The 17,015-nt window shown below is 42.1% G+C and overlaps 1 protein-coding gene across 4 annotated transcripts; it reads right to left on the bottom strand.

Moving 5' to 3' along the window:
* Nucleotides 1-4,123: 4,123 nt before the first annotated feature.
* On the bottom strand, nucleotides 4,124-16,220 carry LOC142058903 (torsin-1A-interacting protein 1-like). Of its 4 annotated transcripts, XM_075096912.1 has the most exons (6): nucleotides 15,921-16,204; nucleotides 15,540-15,608; nucleotides 11,622-11,738; nucleotides 10,386-10,442; nucleotides 7,776-7,835; nucleotides 4,124-6,708 (listed from the first exon to the last, which is right to left on the bottom strand). In XM_075096912.1, the coding sequence occupies exons 1-6, from the start codon at nucleotides 16,063-16,065 to the stop codon at nucleotides 5,900-5,902; spliced, it is 1,257 nt and encodes a 418-aa protein (XP_074953013.1). In that variant the 5' UTR covers nucleotides 16,066-16,204; the 3' UTR covers nucleotides 4,124-5,899. The 4 variants fall into 4 exon arrangements, with proteins under 4 accessions (XP_074953013.1, XP_074953014.1, XP_074953015.1 ...); XM_075096913.1 differs by lacking the exon at nucleotides 7,776-7,835 and having other exon boundaries at nucleotides 15,921-16,213; XM_075096914.1 differs by lacking the exon at nucleotides 11,622-11,738 and having other exon boundaries at nucleotides 15,921-16,212.
* Nucleotides 16,221-17,015: the final 795 nt, after the last annotated feature.

Genomic DNA, 17,015 nt, shown 5'->3' with positions numbered 1-17,015 from the left:
TGAAAGAGGCTCTGATTACAGGCTCCCAGTTGCCATATTTAAGTTTAAATAAACACCATTTGCAAAACTTCACAGAGCTGACTTGAGTACCACCAATTTGCTTCACTTTTAACAGTCATCATAAAGACGGAAGAGCTTGTTAGTGTACTATCTTCTACTGCATAGATTCCACATAGACTGCGTTAATACCACCCATGTTTCAAAAATAGGTCTGTTATCCAGCTGTAACAAAATTATTTTCACTGAAGAAGGAAAGTTATAATAGGAAAAAATAAATTCTTCCTACAGTTATTTTTGGGAATGTGTCTTTCAGACCTTTCCTACAACTTCACCAGAGTCTGGTTTTCAGTCATTAGCATGATTGCTTCACTACAGATGCCAAATTTCTTGGGGAAGCAAGGGGGTAGAGAGTTATCTACCCCAACCACTAAAGGATAACTAAAACTACTGGAGCTTTTTCTTTTTTCTTAACTAGAAAGGATTCAATTATTTTTAGATAGCCCCTCCTCTTGTGAATAGTCAACATTTTGCATATAAATTATGCCAATATGGGAACACCACACAAAAACACCCTAAACGCTGAGAGACCATTACAACTGTGAACCTTAGGCAATGCAGAACTTAATCATGTCACAATTACAGGATACCCATTTAACCTTAATTTGGCTCCTTTACATACACAAACTAATTACAGAGTGTATTTTCCAGCGTAAGCATACCTCCTTTGAAACAAGAGGTAAGCTTGAGATGTCAGTGGTTAAACCTTTGAAAAGGATTTTATTTTGCCAGATGAGGGAAAAAGTACATGAACATCGAAAGATGAACACAGCTCCAATGGGAAAAAGCAGTAAGTAATGCCTAATTCCCTCCTGAGTCCTCAAAGAGCAAACCTGTTCCTGCCAAACGCAGGACAAGACTGTTAATAATAATGATGACAATTTCAGTCAATGAAAACAATATTACTACAGTGTATGGGAGCCCTGATCGCAGACTAGGGCAAATTAAATTATTACATTCCCTGTCATCACCTAGTGTTTGCTTAAATTTACTGCTTAATATTGCTGGATTGGCAACCTATTTAAATTATTCAGCACTTTTGTAATGCACTACCTCTTTAATTATGCTTTTAAACATAGTTTCTCTTTTCTGCTTGGAAACAGTTAATCTAGTTTCATGCTCCTTCTCATCTTCAGGCAAACAAGGCATCACATTAGGATTTTCTCAAACATAAAAATAATTTGTTTTCAGTCAGCCAGATAAAATTAAAGGGCAATGTTTGTCTACTGTTTTTGCTTCTATATGCCTTCTATTCATTCTCTGTATCTGTCAGTGGAACTTAACTGTAAAACTTCAGATTACTTTTTCAAAGATTCCCTACCAACGGGCATAAAGCTCTGACAGGCAAACACCACACGAAAAGAGAAGAGAAAGATACTGTTATCGAAAATACAATAATATTGTAAAATTCTCTAAGATTAAAAATAAAGAAGTTGTTTACCTGCAAACAGACACAGCTGAGAGAAAAGGAAGAATTGAACACGCTCCAGTTTGATGAACTGCTCGCTAAATTGCAAAGCAATGGAGATAACCACAGCAAGCACTGCCGGAGCACTAAAAGTGCTAGATGGAAACAGTAAGTTAAAACTAAAGAGCCACAATCTCATCTTACACCAACTTGGCTATTGCAGCTTTAAGAGAGAGGTTTGGAAAGTTTTCCACTCCATACTACTCTTGCACACCCCATCTAAAATTAGAAAGGGGCAGCTGGCTATTGCAGCCGAAAGGCTGGAGCCCCCCCAGACTCCCTCCCCCCTTGCCTTGACTGACGTGGCTCCCAAGAGCCATGGAGGAATTTGGGGAAGGGTGCTTCCACCTGTTGGACACGGAATAAGGTTGTTCAGGCATTCAATTATAAATCCAACTGTCAGGAGCTGACAATAAAACAGGACACAGGACAGCTGTGAGGACTATAGGAACACCTCCCCCCCCGGTTTTGCAGTTTGTCTTACAGCAGAAACAATGCATGAAAAATTGTTCTCTGCATGGTTTTGGCTTATAAAATAGAAGGAATCACTTCAAATTTATTCTCATAACTTTCCAACTGTGCTACAGGGTCTTAGCACAGAATCTGGCAAGTTGCTCATCTGGCAAGTTGTTCATGTACCATTACACACCTCCAAAATCAGATTTTTTTTCCTAAATACAGCGTACTGCCAATTGCACTGCAGACAGTGCACATAGCTGCATTCTGTACAGAAAATACTTTTATGCCTACCTTCACATGGAGCTCACTTTGCCTTCCGCACTCAGTTTGAGCTGAATCGATTATTAGCTCAAAACATTTTTCAAAGAAGAGTGTATGAAAACTATAGTTTTTTTTTAAATCTGTGGAAAATGAGCAAATGCTTTGTTGGTGTGAAAAAAATGGGGGGGGGAGGGGGGAATAGTCCTTTTAATGAACCTACTTAGCATGCTCAAAACTCCACTGCTCAGTGCAACGTGACTCAAGGCAGGGAAGAGAGACAAAGTAACAACGGCAGGGCTGCGCATTGTTCTACGTCCCTTTTACAACATCCCCTGCTGAAGGCAATAATGGGTATTGCCTTTGAGCACCTGTAGGATGGCAACAGCAGGAGTAGCAGAAGAGTGGCCACACTCCACCTTCCACCTGGGCTGGCTACCTGCAAGGGGGCTCCCACCAGCTGCAGGCATCCCTCTGCTCGCAATCCAAGGAGCAGTTTGCGTTTTCCAGTCCAATTTGCAGAGTGCTGGAAATTTTTTCCATCAATTGGTGTGTGGCTGGTTCTGTTCTCCAAAGACAGTGTTCTGCCCGAAGTCTGTATGCTGTAAACTCGTAGAACAAGAAACATCCTCTTCTCAGTCCCAAGGCCAGACTTTGCATCTTTACTCTATACAAGCACATTTTTGCTGTCACAGACTATTTAATTTGCTGAGCTGCTGACAGTTAGGGACAGTTCAACTTCAGAAGTGAGATTGCTCTAGAAGCCAAAGCATTTTACAGTTGGAAAACATCAAATGGCTATGTTTGCTGCAGGCAATGAAATAATTATACAAGGAGGATAGTTATCAGTTGCCTATGAGCAACACAGACAGACATTACTCTTCACCTCTGCCTGAGGAGGAGTTACTTAATGAGATCTTCATTAAGTCCCTGTGGATATTTAATGACAGCCTTTTAAGGACAAAGCCACACAGAGCTATGAAAAGGACCTACTTCTTCAACACCAGGAACAGCCTTATAATCCCAAACCTTCCCCTCCTCCAGAAGAGGCTACTGTGTAGAGCACCTTGCTTTTGATTTATTTTTCCAGACTAAGCAACACACCATATATTTGGAAATAAACCTCATTTTTGCAAGTTAAAGCAAAACAAAAAGAAGTGATTCTCTGTTGTCTGGCACATTAAGCAGAACATTAAGTCTTCAGTTTCCAGGCACCTTCCTATTTTGTCTTGAAACAGGGTAACATAGCTCTTTAATACCCTATAGTTTTAGAAACAGAAAATAACCTGGTTTACATATGTTTTATTAGTATACGTATAAAATTATGACAGGAAAGCAGGAGATTCAAGTCTTTTCTGGGGCTGCTAATTCTGCTAAATACATATTTTTTCCTAAGCTAGTTTCTAGTAGGGCTGTTCCTCCAGTCAATTCACAGTGCACTACTTCACAACAGTAAAGATACAGGAACACGCAGCTAGGAGTGGAACAAGAATTAAGTCATCCCTTCTGTCAGCTGCTGACTCTTGTGTCATCCTAATGAAACAAGTGAACCATTTCTTATCATTAGTTCCAGCTGAAATCAGAACTGCAGAATAATACAAGAACACCAAGTAAAAGACAATTCAAAGCTATCATAATTTCCTGTAACACACTGTGGCACAACACAATTGTGCCCTGTTAAGAGAAAACCCCTGATATTACCAAATACATGCATTTGCATCCCAGCATCTGTCACCCCACTCAAGTTTCTTAGAAGTTCTAAATTTTGGAAGAGGTTGTATTTTAGGCATCTGGATTTGGTCAAAGGTAAAAGGAACAATCTTAAACATGTAAAACAAAAGTCTGACCACTTAAAATTCAATGGGCAAATATTAAAACAGCTTATAAAACAAACAAGTAAATTTATTTTTAATGAGTACTAAAATAGTTTACATAATATACAAACAAATATGCTATCAGGAGACACTCAGAAATAAGTCACAGTTGGTTGTTTTTTTTTTTTTTAACTTGTCCAGTGAAATGTCCAAAATGTAAATGCCATCTTTTCCTTCCTGAGCAATTCTTAAACACCCAGAACAAAAGCACTTCCATGTCTTTTTACTGTTTATATTTCTTCCCATTAAAATAAAAAGCACTATACATTGCTGGCTCTCAGTGGTTAGAACAAATCCACCTCTGTTTTAAGTGTCCACAGGTCTGTCTCTCTCAAACTGTGCTCTTTTATATGCTCCAGGTGATTTTGGTCCACTCCATGTAACACCCCAAACCTTTGCTTGCGTAAAGAAGCCAGAAGCTCCAGCACCTCAAGAGGTTTTCCTGGTTAAGAGCACTTTTTGCAACAGGACAGCTCAAGGGGCTTGTGAATAAGGATAGGTCCAAGAATCACTAATCTCTCAGCTGTTACAAGAACACATCCTGTTTATTTGAGGGCAGCCTTCACTCAATAAAACCAAATGCACATGGACCAATAGTTCAAGAGTGTACACAAACAGCAATGACATGGAAGTGCTGCAATTCTCTTTTTTTAAAAAAAAAACAAAACACAAAATACAATAGAAACAAATACACATTTTTAGTCTGGTGTGAGGGATTCTTGGCATGAGGCACACTAAAAAGTATTTTTAAAACACTCATTGCAAATCTGTTCTTCACTAGAAGCTTATATATCAAACAGCAGGTTATATGCAAACAAACGAAGAAAGGCTATTTTAATAGGATACCAAATATGACAAATAAATACATTCTCTTGATGCAAAAATAATTATCTGATTAAAATGAGAAATAACCTATGCCTTCCTACACTTCTGTTCGGAAAGGAGATGCAACAGGTACTTAGTACACACAGAGCTGACATTTTATAATTTCTCCCCAAATTTTAAGACTTGCAGAAATTTGACAAAGAGCAGAGAATTCTTGGAAGCAGTGAGGCAGAGAGGTGGTGAGGGATTATTTAACTGCCATCAGTACTACTAAGGTTAAGCAATACATTGTACCTCAGCTGTTCTCATTCTCCACAACTGTTGGGGCAGGCTCATTTAAGCAATAAATGGTTGCTGAAAGGTTCTCTACAAGTTACAAATCTTTCAAGCAATTTTGCCACTTCTAGAGGTTGCCAGAGACAGATGACATCTATGTTGTGATCAGATGGATCAAGAAAAAGCTTTTGCTTATACCCACATCACTTTAGCATAATTTTCAGTTTATGTTTTTTTCTTATGTTAGAAGAAAAGTAAGCAATTCTGGCAGATGAAGGTGATGTTTTTGCGTTCTATTACCTTGTCAAATACAATACCAGCTTTATGCACCACCTGAAAAGGGTCCTCATAGCAAAGCCAATAGTGCACCAAGACAGCTTCAGAAGCAGATGAGTGGTTCTGCACTAGTGGATGCTTACTTCCAGCTTCAGGACACCAAGCCTGAATAAGTCACTGAACACAACTTACAAACAACCAGGAAGTTCATTGCTTACATTCTGTAGTTAATTTAGAGAAGTCCCAGTTACTTTTGCAGAAACAACCTGACAGCTGGTACAATATCTTTGCACAGAAAGGACTGTATGCTGCTTGAGCTTAGCAGCTGCAGTAAGTTCTTCCCTGTTCAGCCACTCTAACAAACATTTTCTGTCTTCCTCCTTTCCCGAGTCGTCTCCAATAACTTTTATGTGCATCCCTCCACAGGAAGGGCCTTTTCAGGCCAAATAGGCAACACAAGATGAGATATACGGCTCCACAGTCCACTCAGCTTATCTGTGTCCATGCTATTATAAGAACTAGGAACATCTGGACTGGTAAACTTTGCCCAGAGGAAATCCCGGACTTTCTCCTCAACTTCTTGTAAGGTGATGCTCTTTCTCAGCGACTGCTCATCCAGGAGAACTGTCAGCAGAAGAGCCACATCCTTAAATGCTGCATTTTCATGGTCACAGTACTTGTAAAAGATTAAGGTGGAGCCTGCAGGCAGTAACTCAAATCGATGCACCACTGCTACCTTCTTGCCTTCTCTGAACCCAGAGCTGAGCTCATTATCTACCTCCAGCTTGACAGTGTCACTATCCATTATGGCTTTGTCTGCCCCATTAATTTTGATTGTAGTAGCATTCTGGGAGAAGGCAAAAGCATCAGCAATCTCGTTACTTAGGCACCTCAGCGCTTTCTCAGCTTCTTGGCCAGCTGTGAACAGTAAGATGGCTGGCTCCAAATGCAGATGGGAAGCATTAAGGTGTTTCTCAAGGAACACATGGGTTCTCTTCCACAGACCGGGGTCCTGACTTTGGTACGTATTTTTTATTTTCTTCATCTGGGCCCGAAACACTTGCAGAATTTGAGTATCTCTACTTGACAAAGTTGTATCCCAAAGACTTGGTATTCCACTCAACAGGACATAAAACAATGACAGACAAGACACAATTAACAGAACCAGTAACACAGTCCAGCTCTTGTGAAATCCACTCTGCGATTTACCATCATCTACAAAAAGGAGGAACAAACAGGAAGAAAATATTTTAAAAGGAATCAGAAGTCAACAAGTGAGGGGGAAATAAGAGGAGACAGTAGAATTCAATGTACTCATCCCACTCTCAAGCTACTGGTACAGTAGTTGAAGAGCAAAAGAGACAACGTTCTAGTTAAAAAAAAAACTACACCAACTTTGAAATTCCGTAGTAACTTACTGAAGTAACAGCATTAAAAAGGACATTTTTACACATTTCCAGATTGACTAAGAAGTTAGACATTCTTTTGAAAAAGGAGCTCTTCCAAAAGTTCATCAACACTCCACTCTGTTTAATCAAATCCAAACTAAAAGCTTAAAATGGTTCTGAAAAAGGTCCAGCTTTTTCCTGCATTTAGGGTCTGCATAAAAAGCCCTGTACAAAACCTAGCATCACTAGAATGGTTTCTGTTTTGTTATTTCTTCTCTCTATTCCCATACGGGTAAAAATACTTTCTGCAGCAGTATTTGCATCTCAAACACTATCAGAAAACATCTGTGGTCTTTGGATCTGTCAGCTTCACAAAGAGCACAGACACCAAACAGTGCACAAGAACCATATACAGTATCAGATATTTTGATTTGATTTTCTATTTGAAGAGTTAAATTAACACTTGTTTGACCTACTGCAAGGGTAAGGCTTGATTCTGTTCCCAGTCGAATTAGTGACAAAGTATACCAACCTCCCTGAAAACAAGAACAAACTGTATACCTTATGCTGCCTTTCTATACCTGAACTTTAATCAGGACAGCAGCACAACAGCTCTTAAATAAGAACATGGCTAAACCTGCCTCAGTTGTAATCTTGTAGCAAATCTTGTAAACACTACAGATGGAAGACCTTAAATTCAGGTGGAAATGCTACCTATTATATAAGACCCTTCCTTCCTTCGGGCTGAAAGCACATGCCCTAGCGAGCAAGTCATCTGTTCTGGCAAGGACCATCAGTTTAACACCAGCTACCAGGAAATCTAATACTTGAACTGGCATGAAAACGGTTAAATGGAACACATGAGTGAAACAGAAGTGAAAGCAGAAGTCTTACTTTTGGCCAAAGGCTGTGACAGCTTCCCTATACTGGGCTGATCTCGAGATTTACTTCTGCCTGTTAAGAGATTAACAAAGAAATATGAGAAAAATACTAAGGCAATAATTATAATCAATCTTCCAGCAGGGAGTTTAGCAGGGAGTTGAAACGACCAAACTGCAGTATTATCATTGAAAAAGCTGTTCTTAGTTATACTTTTACATACAAACTTCTAGAGAGCTTACAGGAAGGTTAACAAAGCACCCTTGCACAACACCTTGAAGTGAACACAGTCTGCTAAGCAGGAGCAAAGGCAAGGCTGTGACCTCATCCCAGGCAGGGCTGTATCAAGTATGGGGCTTTCTGTTCTTTTCTGCATCATTCACCCTCCTATGCTCAAGCAAGGTTAGTCTTGAGCAAGGAAAATGACTCCTCCACCACTATTACTAGCCTGAGAAGTCCCATTCAACTGGCAGACCAACTCTCCATCAATGCTCTTTGCCAAATGTCAGTTCTTAAGACATCTTGACAATCTAGCACAAAAAGCACAAGTCCCAAACCTATCAAAAACCACCCCCAAAGATTTTAACTCTTGAAAAGTTATGCACATAAAGCCAGAGGCATTTCAAGTATAAGACAGATTTAACGATCTGTTATTTTCTGCACAAGGATCCAATGCCCCAATTAAGTTTCCTGATTCTGCTCAGGAATTTAAGGGACAGAAAAATGGAAGCTCACTTAACACACTTATTAGGAAAACAACATAATGCAATCTGTAAGTAGCAAAAGGAAAGCTATATGTTAAAGGCATAGTCTCATATTCCCTCTTGATCTACGTTGGGTCAGAGGCCTGCTTCATCAGCAGTCAGTTTCTTGGCATGAATTATACTTTTAAAGCAAAATGCAAGCTTTCAACATCAAAATATACTTTTGGTCTATTTATTTAAATGAGCTCAGACAGCAAAGTACAAGGGACATTGTTCATAACACACTGTTATGGATAACTTTCCCAAGAGACCAGTATGAATATATACAGTGCAATTATTGGTCAGCATGTTTTCTGTATTTAGTCAGTTAATTAAAAAGACACAAGGATTTCTGACTCCTTGTGAATTACAGCAGCTGGTTCAAAGCTGAAGGCTCTTTAATAACCAAATCAGGATACTGTCAGTGACACTATTGAGAATAAATTGAAAAAACACACCCTGCAGTAGTTATTCAAGAACACTGAAATAAATTCTATAACCTTGTTTCTGTATGAACGTAATCTCAGAAGGTGCTAAAAGCAGCTCTGGTTTAAGCCGGAGTTTAACTGGTTTAATGAGCTATTCTATTCTGTAATTTCAACCTCTCCGCCCTGATGGGGGCACAGACATGGAACTTGTAACTGGCTAAGCTTATATAAGTCTTCTAATAGTTAACAGATCAAAATCACCTCAATTCTGTAATATTTTACAATGTAGCCTTGTCTGCAGAGACTAGGTTTCACATTTAGGAGACAGCTGTGATTCATACCCTAAAGGAAAAGGTATTTCAATAAGTATTCTAAAAAACAGATCCTACCCTACCGAAGAATCTTGCCTTACTTACAACACAGTTTGCATGAAGGCCAAGCAAATTATTTGTCTTGCCTAACTCAAAAGGCATAACTACTGCAGACACCTTAGAGCTTTCAGAGTTTCAAGTGATTTTCTGAAGTTCTTCACCCAACACACAGCTGGTCACTCCTGCAGCACCTATTACCTCTGGCACAGGAAAGGAAAAAGTACAAGACTGGCAAGAACTCCCTGCATCAATTCATTTTTCAAAGGCACTTCACAGATGAGCAGCTACAAGATGAGCTTTTCTTCCAGCAGGCACTGTGGTTTCCAAAAAAAAAAAAACCAACCCTGAAAGACCCCCCAGGTTCTCCAGATTGAATTCTGATTTACAAGACTTTGTTTACCTATATGTGTTCAGGATAGAAACAAGTGCCAAGACATTAAGAACAGAAGGCTAGTAAGAATTCAGAACATTTTTTTCCCCTCTCTTTCAAGTACTCTTCAAAGAGGGAAGAAAAAAAACCCAAACCAACAAATCCACACAACCAAAGATAAAAATCTGAAACAGAAGGGATCGGTCACTAGGTGAACAGACTGGAGTTTGCCAGCAAAGAAAAATGCTGCTCCTCTCCAGGAGTACAAGACAACTAATTCAATCATAGCAGGCCGCCATTACTCAGGGAAAGGCTAGAAGGGAAGGTGATGTTTACAAACTCATCTAACATTCACTGCTACCAAAAGCAAAGGCTTTGCTCCCTTCCTCAGCTCACCCCCACAATGCTACTAGTACATGTTCTGCACTTACTGACTGTCCCATGAGCCAACTCCATTTCCTAACCCGGTCAAAAAAGGCAAAAGAAAAAGTGGGTCATTTTCTGTGGTCAGCAAGTTGAATAACCTCATAGAAGGGCTCTGGCATGTGCTGCCTTCTTCAGCTTCCATTTGGATCTGCCTCCTGGGCCCCTTTCCACCTTCCCAGACAGGGTGTCCCAGGGCTCAGCAAAAAACATAAGCAGAGGAAAGGGAAAGAATTCTGTAATTTTCACTTAATTACAGGGAAAGACTAGGTAACTATTTTCCAGCTTACTCTGTGATGTAGTGGAGCAGTGATCTTGATTTTTCTCAAGGAAGTCAACCTTTCTCTCTGAAACCAAAGCACAAATGAAAGAACTTGGTTATCACATCAGAGGTCAGAATAAGACAGACAAGCTGTATGTGCTTTTAGCTCTATGAAATCTTCAAAGGTTATTTCGCAAGGAATATATGCTGTGCTTCCAAACCAAGCCTGTGCCATGTGACAGCTTCTCAGACCCCCCGTAGATGCAGAAAGCTACTATTATCCAATAGAAAGGGCTTAATCTGGCCCTTCACCCTGCTTTTCCCAGTATGACACAAAGTTACCCTTCCTATTTTTTCTTTAGAAAGAGTAATGATGCAATAACAATAAAATGCAAAGAATGGGAAATTAACAGCTTTAATTGATTGCTAATGGAGGGTACCAGAATTGTCACTTCTGAAACAAAAACTATTCAGCAGGAGGGAAAACTGAAAACAAACAGTGTAAAGCCACCACCTTAACAACACTGCTATCAGACCAGGGGGACTCCAGCAAATGTGGGCTTCATCTTAGGTGCCTTACCAAAACACCTGCACGTGCTCCTGTGAAACAGCAGGCTGACACAGAGGTGTTCTTACATAGTGTATATATTTGGACATATTCAAACCACCTGTAGTAACATAACTACCTTCTGATGGGCTAAAAAGTATCCCATATTTTCTTCCTCGTATTTCTCTATTCCTTCTGTAACACACAGAGAAAAACTCTCGAGCAACAAACAGAAAAAGTGCTCCCTCCCCTTGAGATCACTTGGTATAGTCAGCTTTCCCCTACTAAAGTCAGAAGTAACTCATCTTTTTAGAAAAATAACAGTTTTGTTTTGCTTTGCCTGAGGCAATTAAAGATCCACTCTCATAACAGTTTTTGAAGCAGGTATGATATTACTCATCATCTTGTTTTGCTTTTCAAGGAAACAGATGTGCTTTTCAAAAAAAACAGGTTATGTATTTATCAAAGTTTAAAACTGCACTTTCCTGAACTTCAAGGTTTTAGGCCCAAGATGACTGTCATACTACAATCAGTTTTAATTTAAGTCATGGGCAGGAGCAACCCCTGAAATTTTTTTTTTTAAACTTGTTCATCTATTCAGATTTCAACTCAACAACTCCCCCTTTTTTAATAGAACTGAAAGAATGTCATTTTAGCACATTTAAGCAACCATTTGTTACAACATGGAAAAGGTTCTGATAAAACTAGTGTCATTACCTTTTAACGGTGTATAAATGTTTGGTTGACGCCCTGCTGGTTTCTTGGGTTCACTACTGTCATCAGCCTTTGTTTTTTCCTTTATTGGACTCTCTTGAAAGTAAATCGAAGAACTGCCTGTCAGGAAGGGGGGGGGGGGCGGGGAAAGAGGATTGATGTAGGCACAGTGTCAGTTGTCCTCGCAACACCACAAAACCAAAGGACCAAGACACCATTTCAGAACATACACGATCAAAATCAGTGATTTTCAAGTTCTGATCTCCCAAGAGTAACTTTCTTAAAATGTAACCAAATGTGACCAAGACTTGAAAAGCTTATGGTAAATAAATCTGAGTTCACTACAAATATAGCTGCCTACACCACCACGTTTTTTTTTTTTTAGGGGTCTTTGGCTTAAAGACACTTAAACCCCACCCCCGACATCAAGACACCAAATGCTAACAGCCAAGAAATGCCTTACACTAAAGGGCTTCAGTGTAAAATAGTAAATACACAAGCACAGGAGCAAAGAAATTTTTTCCCACAGCTTTGGGCACACAACTTACAAACAATAATTGTGCTGTCTTCCATAGCATTAGGCAGAGGGGAAGAGAGAGAAGCAAATACAGAACTTAAGTCCCCTCTTTATGTGAGTCCAAGCCATTCTTTAGGTGGGTCTCTTTCTCTATTAACCATAAGGGCAATCGAGGCACCTATGCTCCTAACTTAATCCCCTCAGGCAGCTGGGAAGAACCTAAATCAACACCTGTAGGTTGTTTGCTAAATTACACTGTCATTCAGAAGCTGAAACCCAAGTTAGTTCATGTTACTAACTCAAAGGAATAAAGCCCCATAAGACGACAGGAGTCACAGAGCAAAGGCCGGGGCTGGAAAGCCAGTCAAAAGCAGAACAGAGCAGAAGAGGTTTGAACAGATAAAGTGCAACCACATGGTCACCCAGATTCAAGGAGGGGGAAAAAAGTTCAGGTACAGAAAGAAATCTGGAGTACAGCTACAGTAGACACCTGACACAGCAATCAACCTGAAGGGCATAAACAGAGGAAACAGCAAAGGGAAGAATATAATTGGTGAAACTTTTGCTCCATAACATTCACACTAGGCCCTTTTACTCTTAACAGTACTGGGTTCTCCCTGGGTTTAATGTGTTTCTATAGCTCTTTTACCATATGCACGAGGGCAACACACAGCTTGCCACCTAGTGTTTATTAATTTAATTTCAAGAAAAGAAAACAGCCCTCTTCTACTATGTTCTGCATATTAGAAATATTCTAATATGTTCTGCCTAATAGCAGGTCTGTGTATGTGAAACGTACAAAGGAGAAAAAAACCAAAAACAAAAAACAACCCAAAACACAAACAAGGGGGAAAACTAAGTTTTAAACTGAGATATTAAGTCACAGATACAACAGTAAAGTATTTGAACATAGTGCATGGGATACTATATTTTCAAAACAATCTTAAAAACCTGTTCAACAGTTGATTTCTCACCAAGATAAGAGTGAAGAAGCTCACCAAATAACGAGACTCTCAGGAGTGCCAAACAACATAGCCATATTTCACTATGTACTGAGGTTTTGCAAAGGAAAATCTCACTAGCAGCAGTGGCTGGTAATCACAAGACCAAAAATATCTAAGAATCTAAAGAGATGGACTGCTACTCATGCAGTCCATACTTTTTAATTCCTCTCCTTCTTTGCATCAATCAGTACTCTGTCTCTCAAAACGTTCTTAAAAGTTGTTGTAAAAAGGAAAGATGTAAACATATACAACTTCATTTATGACATGAAGACAGCTTATGCATCAGCACCTTCTGTAACGGGGTATTACCAACAGACAGGAAGAGACACACACACACGTGAGCAGACAGCACACAGGGTACCCCCTACAGAAAAAAATCAACTCCCCCTTTATGAAGTTTAACTTTCCTAAATATATATATATAAACATAAATTCCAGTCGAGACATGCCTGTTCTTCCCTAACAAGGCCTTAAGCCTCCTATCCAAAGGATCATTCCTGCCTCCCAGGAAGCTAGTGAGGATTTTCCAATCCACCTTAAATCTGCTAGCCAGCCACCTTCTGCACAATCACCTGCCAAGAGAGAGTGATTTTCTTACTATCGCCATTTCATACATCCATTTAACCAAAGGGATTAGAAATCTGCAAGTTCATAAACTACAGTTTTATAAACAAAAATATAAAGCCACTAGTTTAATGTGGTGGAACTTGTTCTTTTACGTCTAGTACGTATCTATCCCTGCGGGTTCAATCTTTTTCGACACAGAGATAAACCTGCAATGTTCCACAGCAGCTACAGTCAGCAAAAACTTGAGCACCAAGAACACCTAGTGCCTGCATTTAACTCATACAGTCATACATGCTGCTTGCATATTTTAAGACAACTTCAACGGATACTGCTTTAGCTCACTGATCTAGAAGACTCCTGATTCGAGGCAGGGGTTGTAGGCAATTAAAGCTTTTTAGCTCCAGAAGCAAGTTTCCTAATCTCTATCTAAAACCTCTAAGCAGAAGCCAAAAACCAGTTTCTCAAGTTGTGGTTTTCCTTCCATTCTGCTCTCAGGGAAGCATAACAATTATGTCCTTACAAAAATCCACGCTGCTTGTCCCGCTGCCTCACAGACCCTGCATTCCCCCTGGTCTGCCCTAAACTCTGCAGAAAAAAAATCAATACTGTAAAGCTACAGGTGGGAGGACCGTATGGGGGGGGGAAATGACTCCTTCACTCCTGTATAAATCATCACGGCCTCTTAACATCATACTATTATGCCTGTTGTGACTTTAATAAAAAACCCCCGTTAAGAGCTCAGGAAGGTGGGGGAAGGCATTCGTTCTCCCTCCAACCTCATTTTTAGAGATTAACAAAAAAAATCCTCAGCTGTAGCTCCTAAAGCAGCCCAGTCACATTTAAAATATTAAGCCTGTTAGTACCCTGTTAGCCATCATTTGGTTAACTCCCATAGCTTCTTTTCACAGATAAACCTTTGTACTTTTCCACAGAAATACTCACAACATCTCTCTTCCTCCCTTAAGATAAGGTTTTTCCATGCTTCCTGGAAATTCTGCTTCTGAAGCATAATACTGGCAGCCCTTTTTAAGGGCCATGCCCTGCAGCTGCAACAAGAGCTTGGTGACAGTCCTGTCGCAAGAATACAGATGGGAATGGAGAATAGTCTCAGGCTAGCCCAAATCATCCATGTGGAAATTGCCACATACTAATAATGCTTACTGAGTTGAGTCCAACTCAGAATAGACAACAGACTAAAGGGGAAGGAAATACAGACAATTTGCTTGCAGTTTTCTGATGGAACGACAGGCTAAAGCCACAGGACTGTACTACACAAAGTTAGCATCTCTCAAATTTTGTGAGGAATACAATTTTCATCAGCTAAAGAAACAAGAAGGTAGCACACAGAGCTAACACAACAGCATCCAAACGCAAGTACCAACACACGCTTGGTGCTTCAGATAGAGGACAGGCAAGGCCCAACTATGCACGTGCTCACCAGCAATGCTCCTCGCTGAACAGAGCAGTCTTACAGCAATCTATTTGTGCGGCTCATGATGCTTTATTTAAATTCAGCCTTGAAAAACCAAGCAGTGTTAGTAAAACCAGATATTCCCCATTTGAATGCTGTGACAAAACAGTATTCCAAGTGATGTGCTGGGTAAAACAGCCACCTAAGGACTTCAGCGCACTCTACATGCACCAATCCTTCTGGAAGGCAGCAAAGTGCTCCCTGCCTCTTCTCTACGGAATAAAAACCACAGCAGGACTTCCTCACCTGTACGCCAGAGCCACGGTAGGAGCTAAAACCCAATAAACTGTTTCCTCTGGTCTCATGCATTGCAGCGCCTTTGCAAGTGGCGCGCAAAGCAACCTCACTGAATTAAAACCCACCTGCCGATCTACATGCTTTTATAGGGGGTCGAGTCAAGGAGTCCGGATTCCCAAAGTGATGCTCGTCTCCTGAAACGAGAAACAGGTGAAGGGCGTGGGCAAGGCGGGGGGAGGGGCTCTCTTCAGGCCTAACTGCCTTCCAGAAGCACCAAACACCCCTTTCAGGCTCAGTGGGCCCGCCGAGGTGTTTCCAGCGAGGGTGCCCAGGAGCGAACCCCCCGCCCCGGGCTGCCCCTGCCTCCCCGCCCCGCAGGCAGGGCGGCAGTGGGAACGGAGAGGGCGAGGCTGCCCGCCCGCCCCTCTTCGCGCCGCCCCACCGCACCCTCAACCGCGGGATCCACCACCGGGCGCTGCGCGCGCCCGCCCGCCCGCCCCGCTCACCCTCCAACGCCCCTCCGGGACCGGGCTCGGCCGCGGCCTCCGCCTCGGCCTCCTCCTCCCGCGCCGCCGCCAACCGGGGGTTTTTCCGCCTGCGCTTCAGCTCGGTGGCGTCCGGCGGAGCCTGAGCGTCGTTCCCCCCCGCCATCCTGCTCGCTGCCCCGGCCGCCCGACGCCACCCCGGCTGACCGCCGCCGCCCGTTCACGCTGGCCTGAAGCTGCCGCCTTCCTGCGGCGAGGGCAGCCCCACCAGCCTCACTTCCCGCTGCGGGGCGGGCCCGCCGGCCGCCGCTTCCGACTGGGGTGGGGGAAGCGCCGCGGCGTCACGTGGCGCCCCAGCGGCCCGCCATGAGCGCCGTGACCGCGCTGCCCGCTCGGGCCGCCCCGCCGTGAGGGAGTGGGGCCGGGGCCCGCCGCCGCCGCCAGCCCGAGAGGAGGCCGGGCCCGGCGAGCGCTCCGGGCGGGACCGCGCGGGGCAGGGTGTCTCTCCCCCACCTGAGGGGCCGGGGTGTTTTTACCGAAAAGCGGGTTCGTTTGCCCGTTGCGCAAAACGGTAAACTTCCCCACCCGAGCGGAGGTCTCGCATTAATTTTTGCGCAGAGATGAGCGCCAGTTGGTAACTCCGCAAGGCGCCGAGACCCTACAAGGCATTGATGCAGTTAAATGTGTCAGTCACAGCTAATACTCACGCCCCTCCGCTAATAATCGGTTTCCGTGTCACTTCACCTTAAAGGTACAGCTCCCGTTAAATTTACCACACATGTCCAGAGAGTGAGGGGCTTATTTGAGTGGGGGGGTTTCAGGCCTATGGACGTGATTTTGAGTATTATGAGGGTAGTTCACCTAAAAGGACACTTTGTTCTTACTGACATCCCGATTAGTTGTTCTCCTTGACTATATACTTTATCACCCAGTTCTCCTCATCTTCTGAGGCGGGATGTTGGCTTTTATCAGTCTCTCTGTTCTTCAAGGATATAGTGATAAAACAAATGCTTCCCTATCTCTCAGCTCCCTTCTCTGGCTGCCACATTCTGTTTTGCCAAGCTGACATGGTTTGTTGTTATTACATAGAAGAAAATTCCATTTTCCTTGGGATTT

Source organism: Phalacrocorax aristotelis, chromosome 6 (assembly GCF_949628215.1).
Source record: "Phalacrocorax aristotelis chromosome 6, bGulAri2.1, whole genome shotgun sequence".
Lineage (NCBI taxonomy): Eukaryota > Metazoa > Chordata > Aves > Suliformes > Phalacrocoracidae > Phalacrocorax > Phalacrocorax aristotelis.
The sequence above is the reverse complement of the archived record's forward strand: the minus strand, read 5'-3'. Positions and strand labels throughout refer to the sequence as shown.

Excerpts from the sequence above, each read along its gene's own strand:
- LOC142058903 (XM_075096912.1), bottom strand. The coding sequence starts at position 16,065 with ATGGCGGGGGGGAACGACGCTCAGGCTCCGCCGGACGCCACCGAGCTG. Across the intron at positions 7,836-10,385 it reads CTGCTCCACTACATCACAGA|GCAGAAGTAAATCTCGAGAT; the intron begins GTAAGCTGGAAA and ends ATCTCTTAACAG. Across the intron at positions 6,709-7,775 it reads GTCACAGCCTTTGGCCAAAA|ATGATGGTAAATCGCAGAGT; the intron begins GTAAGACTTCTG and ends TCCTTTTTGTAG.